General features: G+C 50.4%; 1 protein-coding gene across 1 annotated transcript; it reads left to right on the top strand.

Annotated features, from left to right (window-relative positions):
* Window positions 1–761: 761 nt before the first annotated feature.
* LOC142044551 (protocadherin alpha-2-like) lies at window positions 762–3,835 on the top strand. Its single transcript, XM_075057140.1, has one exon. The coding sequence runs from the start codon at window positions 1,031–1,033 to the stop codon at window positions 3,833–3,835; it is 2,805 nt and encodes a 934-aa protein (XP_074913241.1). The 5' UTR covers window positions 762–1,030.
* Window positions 3,836–22,868: the final 19,033 nt, after the last annotated feature.

Below are 22,868 nucleotides of genomic sequence, written 5' to 3'. Positions count from 1 at the left end.
CCATTTAGAAATTATTTTGGTGAAGGAGAAAAAGAAAGGAAGATACAATGGCTCGGCTGTTTGTGTATAAACAGAAAGGATTAGGAGGCAAAGATGAGGCAGGGCAGGGGAAAAAGGAAAGAGCTAGGGATAGAGCTAAGGAAAGGCAGAAGGAAGAAGAATCAGGAGAAGAAAGGGTAACGGAAAAAAGGGAGAAAAGGAAAGAGAAAATGGCAGAAGGGAAGGAAGAAGACAAGGAAAGAATTGGTGGAAGTAAAAAGAAAGCAAAGAGGAAGAAAGGAAGGAAAGAAGAGACGATAGAGGAGATGACGAGCACGACGTCACCTGTAGACGCTGAAGAGAGTTGGTCCCTAACAGCCTCCGCCGTGGTTAGAGTACCGCGCTCCGGCGCTGCTGGCCCGTAATTAGCGCTGCTGGCTCCGTCTTTGACGGTCTCCGCCGCGGCGCCGGAGGCGGCTGGCGAGCTGCCAGCGGCGGTAAAGAAGAGCGAAGGATGGAAGGAGAAGGGAAAGGGGAGTAAAGACTTGGGCACGTCAGGGCAGGAACGAAAAGGAGAAGGAAGAGCAGAAAGAGGACCTCGAAGGTGGAAAGAGAAGAAAGCAGAAAGGAGTTGGAAAGAGAAGACGAAAGAGAAAGAATAAAAGAGAAGGAAAATGTCAGGAAAGGAAAGAAGAAGGCGATAAACGCATAAGAAGAGATAACTGAAGGAGGAAAGAAGAAAGGACGAGGGCAAGAGCAAAGACGCGAGGAGGAGGGGAAAAAGGAAGGAAGGGGGCAAAGCAGGAGGAGCACGGAAGGAAGCGAGGCGAGAGGCGGCGGGCTGGCGATGGTGGGGAGCGTGCGAGGCGTCGGAGCAGCACACGGTGTCGCTGCAGGCTCAGGAACGGGGTCGGAGCGGGGAGGCGGCTCCGCCCCGGTGCGGCGGAGAGCCCGGCTGTGAGCGCGGGGGGCGGCGCGGGGCGGGCAGGAGAGCCGGTGCGTCCGGGCGGCGGCGGGGAGCCGTGCGGGGCCCGTGCGGGCGGCGGCGGCGATGGGCGTGTGCTGGGGGCCCGTGGTGCGGGTGCTGGTGCTGCAGGCGGCCTGGGCGCTGGGCGGCGGGCAGGTGCGCTACTCGGTGCCGGAGGAAGCCAAGGCCGGGACGGTGGTGGGCCGGCTGGCGCAGGACCTGGGCCTGGAGGCGGGCGAGCCGGAGGCGCGTCGGCTGCGTCTGGTGGCGCAGGGCCGGCGGGCGAGCGTGGAGGTGAGCGGGGCGAGCGGGGCGCTGGTGGTGAGCTCGCGGCTGGACCGGGAGGAGCTGTGCGGGAAGAGCGCGCCGTGCGCCCTGCGCCTGGAGGTGCTGGTGGAGCGGCCGCTGCGCGTCTTCCACGTGGAGCTGGAGGTGACCGACATCAACGACAACGCGCCGCTCTTCCCCGCCGCCCGGAAAAACCTCAGTTTACCGGAGAACTCCCCCCCAGGGTCTCGGTTCCCGCTGGAGGGCGCGTCGGATGCAGATGTCGGAGCCAACGCGCAGCTCTCCTATACCCTCAGCCCCAGCGAGTATTTTACGCTCGATGTTAAATCCTCTGACGAGAACAGGAAATCCCTGTTCCTGGTGCTCGCGAAATCTCTGGACCGCGAGACGATGCCTGAGCACCGTTTGGTGTTGTCGGCGAGTGACGGGGGCCGTCCGTCGCTGACGGGCACGACGGAGCTGGTGATCTCGGTGCTGGACGCCAACGACAACGCGCCCCAGTTCAACCAGTCGGTGTATAAAGTGCAGCTGCCGGAGAGCGCTGCAGAGGGGACGCTAGTTGTGCGGGTGAACGCCACGGATCCAGACGAAGGTCTCAATAATGAGTTCTCGTACAGCATGGTTAGTTCCCTTCCTGCTGTTGACAGAGATGTCTTCACCATTGATCCCAAGACGGGCGAGATCAGACTGACGGGCGCCCTGGACTTTGAAAACGTCCGTTTACACGAGATACAAATCGAGGCGAGAGACAAAGGCTCGCCCCCGCTGTCAGGTCACTGCAGCGTGGAGCTGGAGGTGCTGGACGTGAACGATAACGCGCCGGAGGTGTGGGTGACGTCGCTGTCGGTGCCGGTGCCGGAGGACGCGGCGGTGGGGACGGTGGTGGCGCTGCTGAGCGTGTCGGACCGGGACTCGGGGGCGAACGGTCGGGTGCGCTGCGCGGTGTGGCCGGCGGCGCCGTTCGGGCTGGTGGCGACGTTCGCGGGCTCGTACTCGCTGGTGCTGCGGGAGGCGCTGGACCGGGAGCGGGTGTCGGAGTACGAGGTGGAGGTGCGGGCGGAGGACGGCGGGGCGCCGGCGCTGCGCGCCAGCCGCGGGGTGCGGGTGCCGGTGTCGGACGTGAACGACAACGCGCCGGCGTTCGCGCAGGCCGTGTACACGGTGCTGGCGCGGGAGAACAACGCGGCGGGCGCGGAGCTGGCGCGGCTGTGGGCGCGGGACCCGGACGAGGCGGGCAACGGGCGCGTGAGCTACTCGGTGGCGGAGGGCGTCGGCGGGGGCGCGGTGGCGGGCGGGGGGTGGCGGGCGGCGTCGAGCTACGTGTCGGTGGACGCGGAGAGCGGGCGGCTGTGGGCGCTGCAGCCGTTGGACTACGAGGAGGTGCAGGTGCTGCAGTTCGAGGTGCGGGCGGTGGACGCGGGGGAGCCGCCGCTGTGCGGCAACGCCACGGTGCAGCTCTTCGTGGTGGACGAGAACGACAACGCGCCGGCGCTGCTCCCGCCTGCTCCTGCCGGGGGCGGGCCGGGTGGCGGGGCGGCGGGCTCGTCGGGGCCGGGCTCGAGCTCGGGCTCGGGGGCGCTGTGGGCGTGGGCGGCGTGGGGGGCGCCGGCGGGGCAGGTGGTGGCGAAGATCCGCGCGGTGGACGCGGACTCGGGCTACAACGCGTGGCTGCGCTACGAGCTGTGGGAGCCGCGGGGGAAGGGCCCGTTCCGCGTGGGGCTGTACAGCGGCGAGGTGAGCACGGCGCGGGCGCTGGAGGAGGCGGACGGCCCGCGGCAGAGGCTGGTGATCGTGGTGCGGGACCACGGGGAGCCGGCGCGCTCGGCCACGGCCACGCTGAGCGTGTCGCTGGTGGAGGGCGCCGAGGCGGCGCTGGCGGCCGCGGGCTCGGGCTCGTCCTCGTCGGGGGCGGGGCTGCGGCCGGCGGCGGGCGCGGAGGGCGGCGCGGCGGCGGCGGCGGCGGCGGCGACGAACGTGTGGCTGGTGGTGGCCATCTGCGCGGTGTCGAGCCTGTTCCTGCTGGCGGTGGTGCTGTACGGGGCGTCGCGGTGGGCGCCGCGGGCGGCCGTGCTGTCGGGGCCCGGGCCGGCGACGCTGGTGTGCGCCAGCGAAGTGGGGAGCTGGTCGTACTCGCAGCGCCAGAGCCGGAGCCTGTGCGTGGCGGAGGGCGCGGGCAAGAGCGACCTGATGGTTTTCAGCCCCAACTTCCCGCCGCCGCCCGGCCCCGCGGCGAAGGAGACGCAGCCGGAGGCGCCCGCTCTCGTGGACACGGTCAGTGCCCCCCCCTTTGTCGCCTCTCGCCCCTTCCCCCTTCTTGTGGCCCTTGTCGCCCGGGCCCTGGGCAGGCGCTGGTGGGAGCCGGGCTCCGCCGCCGGGGCCCGCGGGCGGTGGGGGCCTGGCGGGTGCTTCTTCAGGGTGTTCACGGGACCTTGGCGTCCTTGCCGGAGCCCCCGGGCTCTCGCTGTGGGGGGGGGGAAGCGAGCAAGCAAGCAAGCAAGGTGTTGCCGCACCCCGCAGCGGTGGCCGTCCGCAGCTGAGCTTTGCTGTTGTGGGTGTGGGCTGTTGTCCCGTGGAATGAAGTCCCTGCCGACTGCGATGTGAGGTGCCACGACATCAGCTTTGCGGACTCTCGGGCTTGCTGGTGTGCAGCATTTCCACCCGAGCTTGCTGAAGGCGTGCCAGGCATGCAGGCTGTGGTGGTGGCAGTCCCGCAGGCACTATGTACTGCTTCTTAGAGTTGCTTTTTGCTGACCATGCTGGTATGAACTGTGGTTTCTTGTCGCAAACTCTGTCCTCGTCCTGATTTGATTCCCTTCTGCGAGAGCTGTGATGGAAGGTGACAGTTGGGTGTTCAGGGTGTTCTCTCCCCGTGGTGTAATTTCTGCATTTTTATTCACCAACTGGAGGAATTATGAAAGTAGGGAAGGCAATACAGACTTTTCCCATGTTTTTTTTTCCAAGTGCGTTGTAATGCTAGTTGCTAGTGTAAGGTGTTCAGGGAGAGGAGCGTCACCCAACAAGGTAGGTGTTAGAGACAGGAGTTTCCTTTTCATTTTGTTTTTTTCCAGCATCCCCCAGTTTTTGGTCTCTTGTTCGTGGCCAAAGAAGTCACGTGACATACACTGGTCTGTTTTGATGTTCTTCTAATATTTGAAACAACAGCCTCATGGTTGCAGAAGCTCTGGAAACATCTTCTTGGGGAAAAAAACCCCAACAAACCCAAAATCACCAAAGAAGCAAAACCTAACAAGCAGAACAAACCCAGACAAAATAAACCCAACAAAACAAAACCCAAACCAGATTTTCCTATGTAGTCAATATCATGTGTTGCAGTGGGGTGCTCATCAACCGTTGGGTTGTTTTTTCAGAGCAAGAAATTGATGCTGTTGCCATTTAGAGCTGTCACAATGTCACCTGTAGAAATAGTCTTGCTCTCAGGTCTGCAACATTTCCCTGTGAGATAGCTGCAACATTGTCAACGCAGAAGTCACGGACACTGCACGCAATCAATATGATCAAAGCAGATGCCACTTCATTGCCCAAATAGCTTGGTGTATATAAGTATTTTAGTTCCTGCTCATGCGTAAGCCATCTGTTGATTGGTTAACATGTGCTGTCCACGTGCCTAAAACAATAATTTGATAGGATAAGGCCTTCTGATCACGCGAATGGTTCCCTCCGCCTGTATCTTGTCTTGTGTCCTTCTTTCAGTCACATAGGTCCAACTTTGTTCAGCTTTTTGTGCTTATTTCATCAAACTTTGTAGCAACAGTTAGCCTTGTTCTACTTTTCGTGCTCGCTTCATCAAACTTGTAGCAACAGTTAATCTTTGCTATGTCCTTGAGGCCTGCTGCGTGCAGAGGCCTCTGGCTCATGGAATAATCAGTTCCATTGTGCCTGGATTGTTCACTATATGTCCTTTGTTTTTCAAATATCCCACAAAACATTGCCAGACATGACGGGTCATCAGCAGAGAGTTTGCCGACGCTGTGTACGTGATACCTCTGTGTGTTTTCTACGGTGATCTCATTGATGGGAAGCATAAGCAAAAGATGGATTGAGCCGGGAAAGGAAACTGTGGCATGTCGTGGAGGTGATTGTGGCCCTGGCATTGAGCAGGGCCTGGGCATTTCCTGATGTGAAGGGTGATTCTGAGCAGTGGGAAGACTTGTCTGTGGGAACCGGAAATCCTTGGGAATTCCATGGCCTATGCCGTAAGAAGACAAGAATGGGAGATGTGTGCTTTTCTTGAGAATGCATGTTGGAGAGTGGGGAGTGGAGGCTGCCTAGAGGAAAGCATGAGGCAGGATGGGCAGAGAGTGTTTTTGCCCAGGATTCTTTTCCAGGCTGCAAGAATCTGGAGCTGGAGGCCTTCTGGTTCTTGAGATAGTTACATGGTATTGAAACGCACACAGTGTTGTACGACTATCTGCCAGCAAAGATAGTCCCTTGTGCTGCTGCCTGATTGCTGTAGGCAATGTGTTTGTAAGAGGGGGTGACATGCAGACTGCTGAATACTGTCTGATGAACCTTTTTGCTCCTGTTTTGGGAAAGACGTTGTGGGAGGGTAATGTTTCAACCTGCTGTCCTTGTGTAGTGGTGGGTATCTGTAGCAGCTTCCACAGCTGTTGATGTTGCCATGATTGTAGAATCACAGAATGGTTTGGGTTGGCGGGCACCTTAAAGATGATCTAGTTTCAAACCCCTTGCAATGAGCAGGGACATTTTCCAGTATATCAGGTTGCTCAAAGCCCCATCCAACCTGGCCTTGGACACTTCCAGGCAAGGGGCATCCACAGCTCCTCTGGGCACCTGTTCCAGTGTCTCACCACCCTCCCAGCAGGTAATTTCTTCCTAGTATCTAATCTAAAACTACCCTCTTTCAGTGTAAAACCATTACGCTTCATCTTATCACTACACTCCCTTGTAGAAAGTCCCTCCCTATCTTTGGTGTATGCCCCCTTTAAGTAGTGGAAGGACGCTATAAGGTCTCTGTGGAGCCTTCTCTTCTCCAGGCTAAACAACCCCAAGTCTCTCAACCTGTCATAGGGCAGGTGCTGCAGCCCCCTGATCATCTTTGTGGGCCTCGTCTGGACCCGCTCGAGCAGGACCATGTCTTTCTTATGCTGTGTGCCCCAGAGCTGAACAGAGTACTCCAGGAGGGGCATCACAAGAGCAGAGTTGAGGGAGAGAATCAGCTTCCTCAACCTGTGAGCCACACTTCTTTTGAATGCCGCCGTGGACATGATTGGCTTTCTAGGCTGTGAGCACACGTTGCTGGCTCATATTCACATTTTCATCCACCCGTACCCCCAAGTCCGTGTCCACAGGGCTGCTCTCAATCCACTCATTGCCAGGGCTGTATCCATGTTTGGAATTGCCCTGACCCAGGTGCAGGACCTTGTGCTTGGCCTTGTTGAGCTTCATGAGGTTTGCACGGGCCCAGCTCTCAAGGCTGTCATGGTCCCTCTGGATGGCATCCCTTCCCTCTGGAGTACGAACCACAGCACTCAGCTTGGTGTCATCTGCAAACTTGCTGAGGATTCACTCAATCCCACTGTCCATGGCCCCGACAAAGATGTTAAGTAATACTGTTCTGAATACAGACCCCTGAAGGACAGCAGTCATTGCTGATCTCCACCCAGACATTGAGGCGCTAAGCGCAACTGTTTGAGTGTGACCATCCATCCAATTCCTTATCCACCAAATGGTCCACACGTCAATGGTCCTGCAGGGCACAGAAGGGAGACTGGCTGGCCTGTAGTTGCCCAGGTCTTCCTTTTTTCCCCTTTTGCAAAATGGGGGTTATGTTTCCCCTTTTGCAGTCACTGGGAACTTCACCAGTCTGTCATGACTTTTCGAATATGAGGGATAGTGGCTTGGCAACTTCACCTGCCAGTTTCCTCAGGACCCTCAGATGTATCTCATGAGGTTCCATGGACTTGCGCACATTCACAGTCTCCAACCTCATCTTCTTCTGCGGTGGGCAGTACTTCATTCTCCCAGCTGAGGTTTGCTGTTGTGGGTGTGAATTGTTCTTCCGTAGAATAAAATCACTGCCGATTGCGTTAGAGGTGCCACACCACCAGCTTTGCAGATGCTCTTGCTTGCTGGCGTGTAGCATTTCCACTCAAGATTGATGAAGAACGGCGAGACATGCAGGCTGTGGTGGTGGAAGCCCCCCAGGCACTGTTTTCTGCCATTTCCGTTGCCGACTGCTGACTGTGCTTGGATTAGATGTGCTTTCTTGTCACAAACTCTGTCGTCCTCCTCTTTGATTGTCGTGTGGAAGAGATGTGATGGAAGGTGACAGTTGAGACTTCAGGGATTTCTCTTCCCATGGTGTAATTTCTCCATTTTGGTTGGCTGACCAGAGTCATTATGAAAGTAGGGAAGGCAATGCGGGCTTTTCCTATGTTTTTTTCCAACTGTGTTGTAAGTCTAGTTCATAAGATAAATTTTTCAGGGAGAGAGGTGTGACCGAATAAGGCAGGTGTTAGAAATGGGAATTTTCTTTTGCTGCTCCCCCTTTCCCCCCATCAAATTGAAAGAATTTGATGTTCCTTCAATATTTGGATCAGCAGCGACAACCTTAAAGAATCCACGTAAGCCTTCTCTTCAACCCCCAAACGCCAACCATCCCCAAATTGTCCGACACATTAGATCTCATCCATGGCAGTGATGTGCTCGTCAGCATTTGGGTTGCTCTCTCACAGCATGAAATCAATGCCCACTACCATTAGAGCTGTCCCAATATCATGGGTTTAGGAAAGGCGTGTCCTGCTTGACTAACCTGATCTCCTTCTTTGACAAGATGACCCGCTTAGTGGATGAAAGAAAACCTGTGGATGTTGTTTGCCTGGATTTAGTAAAGTCTTTGACACTGTTTCCCACAGGGTTCTCCTGGAGAAACTGGCTGCTCATGGCTTGGGCGGGTGTACTGTTTGCCGGGTAAACAACTGGCTGGCTGGCCAGGCCCAAAGAGTTGTAGTGAAGAGAGGTAAATCCAGATGGCGGCCGGTCACAAGCGGTGTTCCCCAGGGTTCATTCTTGGGGCAGTTCTGTTTAATATCTTTATCAGTGATCTGGATGAGGGAGTCGAGCGCACCCTCAGTACGTTTGCAGACGACACCAAGCTGTGCGGGAGTGTTGATCTGCTTGAGGGTAGAGACTGTGCAGAGGGGTCTGGAGAGGCTGGATCGATGGGCCGAGGCCAACTGGATGAGCTTCAAGAAGGCTAAGTGCCAGGTCCTGCATGTGGGTCATAACAACCCAGTGCAAGGCTACAGGCTTGGGGAAGAGTGACTGGAAAGCTGCCTGGAGGAAAAGGGCCTGGGGGTGTTGGTCAACAGCCAGCTGAATATGAGCCGGCAGCGTGCCCGGATGGCCGAGGCATCCAATAGCCTCCTGGCTTGTATCAGAAATCATGTGGTCAGCAGGAGTAGGGAAGTGATCATCCCTTTGTACATGGCATTGGTGAGACCGCACCTCGAATACTGTGTTTGGTTTTGGGCCCCTCACCCCAAGAAAGACACTGAGGTGCTGGAGCGTGTCCAAAGAAGAGCACTGAAGCTGATGAAGGCTCTAGAGAACAGGATGTACAAGGAGCAGCTGAGGGAACCGGGGTTGTTTGGTCTGGAGAAAAGGAGGCTGAGGGGAGACCTCTACAACTGCCTGAAAGGAGATTGTAACTAGGTGGTTGCTGGTCTGTTTTCCCAAGTAGCAAGTGATAGGATGAGAGGAAATGGCCTCAAGTTGTGCCAGGGGAGGTTTAAATTGAATATTAGGAAAAAATTCTCCCCTCAAAGGGTTGTCAAGCATTGGGACAGGCTGGCCAGGGAAGTACTTGAGTCACCATCCCTGGGGATATTTAGAAGACGTAGTGCTTAGGGACATGGTTTAGTGGTGGACTTGGCAGTGTTAGGTTAATGGTTGGACTTGATGGTCTGAAGGATCTTCTCCAACATCAATGACTCTATGATCACCTCTGGAAATAGTATTGCTCCGAGATGTGTAAGGTTTCCATGTGAGGTTGCTGAAGCACTGCAAACCATGAGGAGTAAGCTGCGGAGAGTCTGCTGGACACGGTGTATGCGATAGCATCTGTATGTTTTTCTGTGGTGCTCTCCTTGACAGAAGGGTCCACAAAATCTGGACTGAAAGGAAAGTGTGGCATGTTCATGGAGGTGAATGTGGCAGTGGCATTGAGTAGGGCCTGGGCATCTGCTGATGTGAAGGGTGACCTTGAGCAGCAGGAGAACTTATTACCTTTGCTGACTGCAGATCGTGCTGGTATCGGTTGTGGTTTCCTGTTGTAAACTCTGTCCTCACCCTGTTTGATTCTGTTCCGCAAGAGATGTGATGCAAGGTGACAATCGCCAGTCTACCCTATAGCGTAGTTTCTCCATTTTTATTTGCCCAACAGGTTTATTATAAAAGTAGGGAAGGCTGTATGGACTTTTCCAAGTGTTCTTTTTCCAAGTGTATTTTAACTGTAGTGAGTCGCATAAAATGTTGAGGCAGAAGCGTGTGGCCCAAGGCAGATATCTCCTTTTTCTTGTCCTGCCCTCCATGCTGGGTTTTGGACTTGAGTTCCTGGCCCGAGAGGAGGCGTGACTGTACACTGGCCTGTTTTGATGTTCCTTCAATATTTGCATCACCAGCCATACCATTACAAAACCGATGGAGAAACCTCTTTTCAGAAAAAGAACCAAATGAAAACAACCCCAACAAGCTAAACAGCTCACCCCCAAAACTCAAGAGAAAGTTTTTGTATACAGAAGATATCATTGGTGACACTGATGTGTTTGTCAGCATTTGGGTTCCTCTTGCACAGCATGCAATTTATCCCCATTGCCATTAGAGCTGTTCCGATATCATCCCTATAACTATTATTGCTCCCAGTTGTGTAACGTTTCTGTCCAAGGTTGCTGAAGCCACAGGAGAGTGTGGCATGTCGCGGAGGTGAATGTGGCAGTTGTACTGAGTAGGGCCTGGCCATTTCTGGATGTGAAGTTTGACCTTGAGCAGTGGGAAGACTTGTCAGAGGGAAGTGGAAATCCTCGGGAAGACCGTGGGCCGTGTCGTAACAAGACAAGAATGGGAGATGATGTGCTTGTCTTGAGAACACATGTTGCGGAGTGGGGAGTGGAGGCTGCCTAGAGGAAAGCATGAGGCAGGATGGGCAGAGAGTGTTGCTGCCCAGGATCCTTTCCAGGCTCCAAGGGTCTGGAGTATGAGGCCTTCTGGATCTTGGGACAGTGAAACTGAAATGCCTGCAATGTGTTTTGAGTTTATGAATGTCTCCCACCAGGGTCAGTAGGTTCCCCTGCAGCCTGCCTGATGTAGGCAATGTGTTGTTAAGAGGGGGTGACATGCAGACGGGTGAATGCTGTCTGATGAACTTTTTTGCTCCTGTGTTTTGGGAGGGTAGTGCTTCACCCTGCTGTCCTTGTGCAGAGGTGGGCATCTATAGCAGCTTCCACAGCCGTTGATGTTGCCATGATGGTTCCTTGATCCTCCTTGGGGAGGATTTGTAACGGGATGTAAGGAGGTGGGTGTAATCTTTCTGTGCTTGACTCCCTGTACCTGTTCACTTGCACAGTTGGCCTTGGTAGAGATGGTGTGTCCTGTTATGCTTAAGTCATTCAGAGATGTGCACTTACACGCCAAAGCCTGCCCAGCTGTGGTTTTCTCTGGTACAAATTCTCCCATGTGGTCGACATTGTGATTGCACTTCTGCTTCAGTATTTGGTGTGGTTGTTTGAAGAAAAAAAATAAATTTGTTGGGACAGGAGTCAGAGCTGTCAATCTCTAATCAAAGAGTCTTTACATTCTAATGCACAGCAGTGTTGTTTCCTGTCGGAGTGGGGGTCGGTACCGGAGTAACGATGAAATCTCAACATGAGTATAGTCGTTCTCCTTTATTAAAGGTTTTTACAGGGTTTATATAGAAAAAGGTGATAACACGCGCTAACTACAGTGTTATTATTGGCTAAGCTTCTATGTCCACGCGCCTTGATCATTACTCTAATTGGTACAATACCCCGTTTCACGCGACACTATCTTATCCTCTATTGGCTGTGAAAACTTCTTCATGAGGTGTCCAGCAGTTACTGATCTCATCCTTCAGCATCCAGGTGTTGTTAATCAGGCTCTTCTTATCTTCCTTTTTCCCAGCGTACAAGGACACAGCATCCTTGTCCGTTTCAGCACTTTGTAAACTTATGCTTCGCTCCCAAATACCTGCTGGATTGCTCATATGCCTTTGCCCAGCCAAGAAATCCTCAACAATTCCCCCTTTTTTTTTTGAGCAATGCAGGCTTGCTTAATAACTTGGGATGTCATTTTTTCTCAACAAGCTGAACAAAATAAAATTATTACAATAGCTAAAATTACAATAACTACAACAATGGCCATAACTCTTTAAGTTAACTTGTTACCCCCAATGACCCGAACCAGGAGGATTATGAGGAAGATGAACCATTCATACATTCTTGTGTCTTCTTGTTCCGCAAACTCAGCTTAGCAATCGGTAGGTGCCAGTCTTTTCGTGGGCGTCCCCACAGAGGCAACGATGGCCTCACTGTACACCAGCCGATGCTCTTTGGAAAAATCCCGGTATTTATACATTTGCAGAGGCATGGGTTTTGGCACACGTGGGCAGCGGGTGCCAAAAGTCTGCCTCTGTTGCAATCTATGACGCATGCACTTATTTCTTTATATCTTACTTTTCAAAGTGAGTCTAAGGTCACTTCCTTCGGGCCTAACTCTTGTTCAACGCCTGGCTTGCTCAGTGGTATGAAATCGTGTCCGTTCTCGCTCAACCATGTTTCCACAATCCCCCTTTCTTGTTTTTGAGCAATCCAGGCTTGGTCTATTATTTTCATCATGGCCTTTTTAACACAGCTAAGTGCCACACACACAAAAATACCCAAAATTACAAAAATAATTAAAATACATAAGCCTTCAGTAAACAACCCTAACAGCCAAGTTGGCAAGTTCCCAAAAATGTTAGTCAGCCATCCGTCAAGAAGGCCATGGTCCTGACGAATCCGATTGGCATGCGTCTTTAACCATTGCAACTGTTTATGTATGGATTCACTGTGGTCAGACAGGTTCATACAACACATACCTTCAAAATCGTCACAACCATGTCCTTGAGCCAATAATAAAAAATCTATTGCTGCTCTATTTTGTAAAATTGCATGGCGTAGGCTCTTTTGATCATCTAAGAGTGCTTCCAACACTTCCATGGTAACATTGGCTTGCTTTTCTGCCCAGCAAGCTAGTTTTCCTAGTTCATTTAGCGCTCTTCCTGCAGCTGCACCTGGAACAAACAATGATAAAAACACCCGTTCTGTGGGGCTAAGTAGAGTGACCTGATCATTACAGTCAGGAGCAAGACCTGTGACGCTTCGCTTCTGACGACCAGATATATTAATTCTGTTTAAACTTTTCCACCAATTTTGGTTTGGAGCCAGCAATGTTAACTTGCCCAGATAACACGGTCCGCCAAATACATTTTTTGGAATTCCCTGCCATGCTCTGTCGCCGCATATTAAAAAGACATCAGGTGGCAGGGCCTTGGGGGTACCATTGTTCCAGATGGGTAGACCACCTCTAGCTTCTCCCCCAAGGGCTCCTAGTTCCTGTGGCCGTGAGGTGTCATTTGTACCACAAAAGCTGCCTATGTCCATATAGTCGTAATAGGTGGCAGCTGGGGTGATATTCGTCCATCCTGACCAATTATAAGATCGATAATAGTTCAAACCAGTGAAGCCAGGTCCTCCAAAAATTACACAGGTTTGGGTCCAATTCTGTGAAGTGTTACCAATGCGCATTGAGCCTAACAAGTCCAATTCTTGGGGGTCCCACGGTAACGTGCGGTTCAAGTTATTCAAAAGCATAGCAGAACAATGACTAACACTTATTGTGGCACTACAGTTTGTTGTGCTATAAGCGGCGAATTTTTCTGCTTGAAAGCCAGGCACTCCTATTAAACAGGTTCGAAAAGGCTTGGTTGCAGAAGCAAGAGACAGACAAAAAGCGGATTGACCTGTCATGTTCGCCCAGGTAACCCACATGTTTTGTTTGGGTTCAATGTGATGGAGGGTCATTGTCACTGGAACCATCATGCCGATAATCAAAATCCTGGTCATTAAAATAACTTCTTGCCCTTTTTTAATTTTCACGCAAATTGCTTCCGGCATTTTTCTTTCATTTGAGTCCAATCTGGTTTGGGAACGGCCCATATAGTGGCACTAAGTTTATAAATAGACACTTCTTCTGCCCTTTTTAAACACCAAATTTGCCCAGTCTCCACAACTATGCAAATAACGACTACTCCCCAATGGTTCGTGCCCTGTGAGAAACAGAACTTTAGCTACATTAACTTCTTTTTGCAAACAGTTGTCACACCAGCGTCTAGCAAGCGACGCCCGATGCCAACATTCCCTTTTACAAGTATAACAAATACACAAGACCCAGGGTTCACAGGTTGTACAGGAGGTACAAGCTAATAGGCGTTTCCTTGTACCCGCTCATAGAGTCCTTCTCTACTTATGGTACTACTTCTCTGTTGTCTTGGTTCTTTTCAAGAGATTCTTCACTTTGCTGCTCAGACAGCTGGCCTTGGTGATCCAATGCAGGCTTCACTGCTCGGCTGGGCACCCACACTGGACCGCGATCTGTGGAAACACACATATAACCTCGACCATTAAAGATTACAGGAACAGGTCCCTCCCAGACTTCGGTGGCCGGGTCTCGGTATATCACTTTAAAATGAGGCAGGGTTGTTGCATTATTAAACTTCAGGTTTTGATGATGTACAACCACTGGCGGTTCCTCTCGATCACCCATCAGACACAAATAATTCAATGTGAAAAGTGTCCGATATAATCTCTGTTGCGCATCGGTCTCTGCTCCCTTTTGTTTGTTCAAATAGTCCTTTAATACTTGATGAGTACGTTCAATAAGCCCTTGCCCTGTTGGTGAATGTGGAATTCCTGTGGTGTGTTTAACACCCCACTTCAACAAAAATGTCCTTAATTTTTGACTAATATACGCAGGCCCATTATCTGTTTTGATTTGCTCAGGTACTCCCAATACAGCAAAACAAGCAAGCAAATGTTTACAAACATAATGTGCCTTCTCACCAGGCAAGGCAGTAGCCCATATCATTTTTGAAAAGGTATCAATGGTGACGTGTACATACTGTAAACGCCCAAATTCTGGGACATGTGTGACATCCATTTGCCATAATTCTAATGCCTTTAACCCTTTTGGGTTTACTCCTTGTCCTATTCCTGGACCATGATTCCCACATTTAGGACAAGCTTGGATAATAGAGCGGGCTTCATTTTCTGTCAATTCAAATTGCCTTTTTAAGCCTTTAGCATTTTGGTGAAAGTTTTCATGACTCTGTCTGGCTTGTTGGAATTTGTCTATAGGAGGCGCATGACACACTGGACTGACCAGGCTATTGGCAAGCTGATTACCTTGCCCTAGTCCAAGATTCCACTGGTGACTACGCATGTGAATGATACAGCAGGCCGCTGTTCGTTGAGCCAGTGTAGATTGTAACTGGATAAACAATCTTCCTAGCCTAGGGTTAGTTGTTTCCCTAAGCAGAGCATCTTCTAGTCGTGGTACCACGCCAGCTACATATAAAGAATCAGTTACTACGTTTAAAGGATCATTCAACCAGTTGGTTAAAGTCCAGACCACTGCAGTTAGTTCTAACATTTGAAGTGAATCGTGGATCTGCCCTTGCAATATATGTTGGCACCATCGACCCTTCTCTTGCCAGACACAAGCTGCTCGGTGCAAACGTTTTCCTGCATCTGTATATACTGTAATCCCTTCAGCTAATGGCTCCTTTTGAACCTTAGTTTTCTCTAGCCATTGATTACGTTTCAAGATTTGCCATAACTTTCCTTTCGGTTGCTGTGAATGCACCTTCCCACCATAGCCTAACAAGGCCTCCTGTATGGGAGATGCATTCCGTAGCCACCATTCCAAATCCACAGCGTTGACCGGTATACTGATATCATCTGGTTCCTGTCCCGTCATTTCAATAATTCTTGTTCTGCCTTTCCGTATTAGTTCACCTACTGCTTCTGGCCATGTTTGAATGCTAGATTTTGGTTGTACGCATAAAAATACCCATTCTAACACATGAAATAAATTGTCACTAGACTCATCAGGGGTATTAGTGCATTTGTCATTGGCACGGATAGACGAACTGCAGAATGGTAGTTCCTTCTTCTTGCTTTGCCACTGGCAAATGATGGCATATGGTGATTCACTGGCATTACATATTAGTAGAGATAGAGGGAGGGCCAAAATGCGTCTGGCTGACCAAGCTGCTTGTAACTTCTGTACAATGTGTTGTAATGCCGCTTGTTGTATCACAGACAAGCTGATGACGGTGCTAGGATGTTGTCCTCGTAAAAGTTCTGTCAAGGGTGCAATTTCAGTGTTCGAAATACCAACACAATTGCGCACCCATTGGATGTCTCCAAGCAGTGTTTGTACGTCAGTTAATGTATGCAACTGGGTCGTTAACTCTAATTTCTGCGGTCGGATTTTCGCATCAGATATGGACCACCCAAGATATTTCCAGGGGGCGGTTTGCTGTATTTTTTCTGGAGCGACTACAAGTCCCTTGCTCGATAAAATGGTAGTTAGTTGCTTCAAAGAGTTCCCTGTAAAAGGTTCTTGTTGACAACAAAGAATATCGTCCATATAATGGTAGATTATTGTGTTAGGCCATTGTGCTCTGAGTGGCTGTAACGCCCAGGCTACATATAGTTGACACAACGTTGGTGAATTTTTCATGCCTTGTGGTAGAACTACCCACTCGTAGCGGTCTGCAGGTGCTGCCTTGTTTATAGCTGGTACAGAAAAGGCAAATCGCTGAGTGTCTTGAGGATGCAAAGGAATGGTAAAGAAACAGTCCTTTGAATCTACAATAAGTATGTGCCATCCTTCTGGCAACACGGCGGGGGAGGGCATGCCTGGCTGTAGGGCTCCCATAGATTGCATTTGGTCATTTATTCTGCGTAAATCATGCAAGAGGCGCCATTTTCCATTCTTTTTTGGAATTACAAAAATAGGAGTATTCCATGGACTAACAGAGGGTTTGATATGACCAATTGCAAGCTGTTCAGCTACTAATTGTTTCGTTATTTGCAGTCGCTCTTCTGTCATGGGCCACTGGTCAACCCACACGGGCTCATTAGTAAACCAAGTCAATGGTGGGTTGGGCGACTGCTCTCCAGTGGCCATGACTAAAAATGGTTCGTAGTCAGTACGGCTCCAATTTGACTTAGAACATCTCGGCCAATTAAGACTTCTAGTGTTCCCGGTAATTGTAATACATATACTTTAAGACTTACTTCTTGTCCCTCAGGGAATTGTAGGCACACAGGATGTTTACTCACATAGGGTGTAGACTGTCCTCCGACGCCTGCGATTGGTGACGTGGGCAATTCTACAGGCCAGCACACCGGCCAGATAGATTTGTTGATAATTGTGACATCAGCTCCGGTGTCTAACATGGCGACAATTTGCTTAGACGAGTTGTTTTGGGACAGAACTATATTCATGGTGGGTCGATGATCCATCCTGGTAGTAAAACACACTGCAGGTCCAGTGGAGCCAAAGCCTTGATCTCCACGATAACTCTTTGATTCCGGCGAATGACAAAGCGGGTTGTTCAATGCCACTATTTGGGCTATTCTGCTTCCCTTCGGAACAAACAGAGGGGGGCAGATAGTATAAGCCATAATATAGATACATCCTGTATAATCAGCATCGATAACTCCAGGGATGACAAGCAGTCCTTTAATACCTGCAGAGGAACGCCCTAGCAAAAGTCCTCCTACTACACTGTCTTGGCTAATTAAAGGCCCCATTGCATTACTGGGAATTTTATGAACTTCAGTACTGGTGAGAGTGGTGTCTACTGCGGTTTCCATGTCGACTCCCAGGCTACCTCTGGTTGCGGCTTGGTGCTGTTGTAAAAAACCTTTGTTTCGCTTAGAGGAGTCATTTGTTTCCGCACGCGGCCTCTCTCCGCGCTCGGTTTCCAGTTTCCCTCACAGGTTTTTGTTAAATGGGAGTTCTTCTGACATTTTTCACACCACACCGCATTACGACAATTACGCCTGGCATGTCCAGTTTCTCCACAACGAAAACAAATTCCACGGAAAGGTTGATTCAAGCGCTGAGGGCGCTTTTGTTGATTTTGTTGAACGACAGCTGCAAAAGGTCGGATAGCTTCTCTGACTGCACCCTGCACTGCTGCTGCAACTGTCTCATTTTGTTTTTGCGCACTAGCTCTTTCTACTCTCAATAACATTTCTTCTACCCCGGCACCTTTTGGCAGACTAACTAGGATTTGTTTTGTAGTTTTGTTAGCATTGTCAAAAGCCAATGTTCTAAACATTTGCTGTTTATTTTCGTCACCTAAGTCCGGATGATTCATCACTGCATCCCACAGTCTGTTGATAAAATTGCTATATTTTCCGGTGGCTCCTTGTATCACAGTCCCAAATGAAGGAAGAGAAGATCCGGGTAAACTAAGAAAGGCGTCTAGAGCAAGTTGTGCTGATCGTTGTAGCAAATTAGCAGGAAATGTTAATTGTACTTCCAAATTTGCATAACGTCCCTCTCCTGTAAGCATTTCTGCTGTCACTCCATAGAGTGGATCTCCTTGTTCTTGTCGTCGAGCTGCCTCATTTACTGCTCGTTGGGTCCACGAAGATCCCCATAACAAGAATTGTGTAGGGGTTAACAACAGCCTCATTAGGCTTCGACAGTCATGTGGACACATTAAATCAGCAGAAAAAATCCAACTGATGATCTGTCGAGTAGCTTCAGATTTTACTCCATATTGTGAGATGGTATTTCGGGCTTGTTGTAAAATTTTCCAGTCGTGTGGTTCCCACTTTGCAGTGCCATTTTCTTGCACTACCGGGAAGGCTAGTGGTGGGGCACCTCCCAGGTTGGCGGCTGCACCCCACTGTCCTTCTAGGATAGCGTCTCTTATGATGCCGCTCCATCGTGTAAGCCTTACTGGTGCCGGTGGGCCTACAGGACAAGGTGGGGGGTTGGCTTCTTCTTGTCGTGAAAAGGGTTTTGTTGTTGACGATCCTTGTTTTAGACGCAGATCTAAATTATCGAGACGCTGTAAGATTGTTTGTAGTAGTTTATCTGTATTTTCTTGGAAAGGTTTTTCACGGCCGCCGTTAGGTGGAGTCACTGGAGCGGATGAATCAGAGGAGGGCGGCAAAGGCGGGTATCGAGGTGGAGCCGAAGGCGGGGGCCGACATCCTTCTCCTCCCAACTCAGGAGGCGGACGGAGCGGCGCCGGCCACTCCTCCTGAGGAGTTCCCTTGGGCACTACTTCCGCATGCGGCTCACATCTCTGTTTCGGTCTAGTGGCAGCAACTTCCGGTTTTTCAATGCGCTGCGGCGGGTCCGATGGCTCTTCCGCCTTTTGTGGGACCGGGACAGAGTCGGCACTTGCACGAATCTCGGCAACCGTCTTACATGTAGTCCCGGTCATCCCTTTTACCGCGGGTAACCCAAAAATTCGCGCAAAAGCCCGGGGTTAGGATCATTGTCTTTAGATTTCTCTGGGGCTGGCTCAGGAGCTAACATTTGGGCCGCGGCGCAGGCTACTTCCCGTTCTGCTTTCATGGCTTTCAGAGTCTCTAATACTGTTCGCCACAACTCGCGGACAGCTTTTATTTCCTTTTCGTCTTTCTCATCTCCAGTTATAGTTTTCTGCCACATTATCTCCCCGAATTTGCGCCATTCCGTAACAGAGAACAGCATGTACGTGTCTTTAAAGCGATCCCATCGCTGTCCTAATTTAATCAACTTGTTAAGTTGTTTTACCGTTGTCTCGATCCCTCTCTTAGAGAGGATACTTGCGAGCAACATTGCCGCAGCTTCCACTTCCATTGCTGCGGTTTATCCTGCTACAGCTTCTATTTCCCTTGCTGTGCTTTACCTTCTGGGAGGCGAGGGGCCAACTCGCGCCGTTGTCTGCTCTGACTATGCACCCAAGCAGCACTTCTCCCAGCCGATTAGTCCCCCAGTCCCCTTCTCTCGCTGCTTACCGCAGCCTCGGAGAATTGACTCAGGCGCAACCATCCTCTGCTACCAGATGTCGGAGTGGGGGTCAGTACCGGAGTAACGATGAAATCTCAACATGAGTATAGTCGTTCTCCTTTATTAAAGGTTTTTACAGGGTTTATATAGAAAAAGGTGATAACACGCGCTAACTACAGTGTTATTATTGGCTAAGCTTCTATGTCCACGCGCCTTGATCATTACTCTAATTGGTACAATACCCCGTTTCACGCGACACTATCTTATCCTCTATTGGCTGTGAAAACTTCTTCATGAGGGGTCCAGCAGTTACTGATCTCATCCTTCAGCATCCAGGTGTTGTTAATCAGGCTCTTCTTATCTTCCTTTTTCCCAGCGTACAAGGACACAGCGTCCTTGTCTGTTTCAGCACTTTGTAAACTTATGCTTCGCCCCCAAATACCTGCTGGATTGCTCATATGCCTTTGCCCAGCCAAGAAATCCTCAACAGTTTCCCTCTGAGATTGCTTGAAAAGCCAGAAAACATTCAGGGTGAAGTTCAGGCAGCTGGGAAGAGTGTGCCAGACACTGTGCGGCTTTGCAGCCCTCTGTATGTTTTCTGTGCCATTTGTGAGGGAAAGTGAGGATGTGCAAAGGCCTGGGTCATGTTGAGAATGGGGCTTAGAGGTGGGGCTTGTTGTTGGGCTGGAGCAGTCCCCGGGTGCTGTGGCTTTAATCCTGTGAGTGGCTGAAGTGTGGCCTGGGCATGCGTCATAGGGAGTGTGACCTTGAGTGGGGAAAAGTCTTGCATGAGGGAAATGGAGATGCTGGTTAGAACGTGGTCTGTGTCATTGGGGAAGAAGTGGAGAATGTCCACTTAGCTGGAGATGCCATTGCCTCGGGTGTGGGATAGAGGATGCCATTAGAAAACCTCAGGAAGAGGCTCCACAGACAGTGCTACTTGCCTGGGATCCTTTCGGGGCCTCCAGAATTTCTGCATAGCCTTGTGCCCGTTGTTGTCCTCTTGTGTTTCAATACAGTGCAAGGGGTTCCTTTGGTTTTCTTCCTTCCTCTTACCAAAACCTCCCATTGTTTTGTTTTCTCTTCTCTCGCATTGGCAATGTGTTGGTAACAGCGGATGAGATGCAGGAGGCGGAATTGTGGCAGCTGTCAGGTTGCAGACATTTGGGCGGTTTGTCATCAGTGCAGGGGATGGCTTTTCCACTCTCTTGAGCTGAGCTTGACATTGACAGAATGTCCTTGGCTTTCAGGTCTCCCTCCTACTCTCCTTGTGATAGAAGTGCATAAGGTTTTGCAGAAGATGAGTAATTTTTTTGTGTCCAGCTTCCCCAAGAATCTCTCATAATGTTAATTGCAAATGTCCCTTAAAGCCATTGTTTCTGCTTTTCTGAAAACGTTTTTTAATTTGAAGAAGCAACCAGTGATTCTACAGTTAAGTTGTTCATACCTGAAGAGGATGAGTTTGCGAGGCAGATGTACTGTTGTTCCTGTTATGTCATGGTATCTTCGTGTTGGATCAACCAAATGTTGCCAGGATTGTAATGCCTGTAGGTTTGGAGCAGCAAAGCACCGCTGCCTGCTCTCGTAGCTTTCCTGCTGCTTCGAGGCACAGCTTCGAGGCAGCAAGCACATATGGAGGAGGGATCACAATCCATTTCATGGGGTGGATGTTTTGGGCATTGAGCGGATGTTGTCTGTAAAAATGCCATGGTGTTAAACTCGTGGCTTTTGTTTGGCTGTGTGATGGGTGGGTCATGCTATTCCGAGGGGACTAATGCCCCTGGGTACTGAGGTTCTTGCTGTGTTGTTCTTGCAGTGCATGCCTGCCTGAATGGGAAGCAAGAGCTTGCCATTCAGCGTGCATGTAGAAAATGAGTCTGGAAGGATGGAGGTATATGGAGAGTGCTTGGGAGCTGTGGTTGCCCTGTGCTTTTTCAGCCCTCCTGGAGGGTTGTTGTGCTCGGCTGTGCTGGTGTTTGAGTTCCCGAATGAGAGACTTGTCTGTGTTGATTGGACTCTGTGGAGCCTTTTTTTTAATGAGGCATCCCTGTACCCGGGGCTTGTGTTTCAGAGAGTGGTGGATTGTGTTCTGATGAGGCAGAGATGTTCTTTGCCATTTGATTGCCTCACTCTGTGATTTGCTGGGTCCTTGAGATGGCTGGTATGCCAAAGGGTGTGTTCTTCTTCAGGAAGATAAGGGCAGGTGCAGATTCATAGACTGGAGGAAAACAGGACGGTTGTTTACTATATGGAAGGATAGAAGGTGATAGGGATGGTGAATGAGAGCTCTTGCCAAAGGGCACATCTGTGCTTCATGGTGAGTGTGGTGTAGACATTTTTAAAACTTCTTGGTAACGGAAAAACGAAATAGAAGATGCAAGGATGGAAGTAGAAAAGAATGGGAGGCAAGGATAGGGCAGGACAAAAAAAAAAACTAAAAGGGAGATGAGACGGGAAGGAAGAGGAAAAGGAAGAAGGACAGGAAGTAATCTATGCAAGTAAGAAGCAAGCAAGCAAGCAAGAAAACGAGAAAGAATGAAAGAAAGAAGAAACAAGAAAGAAGGAAGAGATGATAGTGGAGATTACCAGCATGCACCAACGTTGTATTGACAGGATGAATGAGGTGGAAGTCCTCAGCACCCTGAGTACTCAGGGTGCTGTGTCAGGCTTGGTGAAAAGTGGTGAGGAAGAGGAAGGAGAGGCCTTGCCTGAAGGGGTGTCCATGCTTCATTGTGAGTGTGTTGTAGCCATTTAGAAATTATTTTGGTGAAGGAGAAAAAGAAAGGAAGATACAATGGCTCGGCTGTTTGTGTATAAACAGAAAGGATTAGGAGGCAAAGATGAGGCAGGGCAGGGGAAAAAGGAAAGAGCTAGGGATAGAGCTAAGGAAAGGCAGAAGGAAGAAGAATCAGGAGAAGAAAGGGTAACGGAAAAAAGGGAGAAAAGGAAAGAGAAAATGGCAGAAGGGAAGGAAGAAGACAAGGAAAGAATTGGTGGAAGTAAAAAGAAAGCAAAGAGGAAGAAAGGAAGGAAAGAAGAGACGATAGAGGAGATGACGAGCACGACGTCACCTGTAGACGCTGAAGAGAGTTGGTCCCTAACAGCCTCCGCCGTGGTTAGAGTACCGCGCTCCGGCGCTGCTGGCCCGTAATTAGCGCTGCTGGCTCCGTCTTTGACGGTCTCCGCCGCGGCGCCGGAGGCGGCTGGCGAGCTGCCAGCGGCGGTAAAGAAGAGCGAAGGATGGAAGGAGAAGGGAAAGGGGAGTAAAGACTTGGGCACGTCAGGGCAGGAACGAAAAGGAGAAGGAAGAGCAGAAAGAGGACCTCGAAGGTGGAAAGAGAAGAAAGCAGAAAGGAGTTGGAAAGAGAAGACGAAAGAGAAAGAATAAAAGAGAAGGAAAATGTCAGGAAAGGAAAGAAGAAGGCGATAAACGCATAAGAAGAGATAACTGAAGGAGGAAAGAAGAAAGGACGAGGGCAAGAGCAAAGACGCGAGGAGGAGGGGAAAA

This window comes from Buteo buteo, chromosome 24, assembly GCF_964188355.1.
Source record: "Buteo buteo chromosome 24, bButBut1.hap1.1, whole genome shotgun sequence".
Taxonomy (NCBI): domain Eukaryota; kingdom Metazoa; phylum Chordata; class Aves; order Accipitriformes; family Accipitridae; genus Buteo; species Buteo buteo.
Note: the sequence above shows the minus strand (reverse complement) of the source record. Positions and strands in the feature narration are given on the sequence as shown.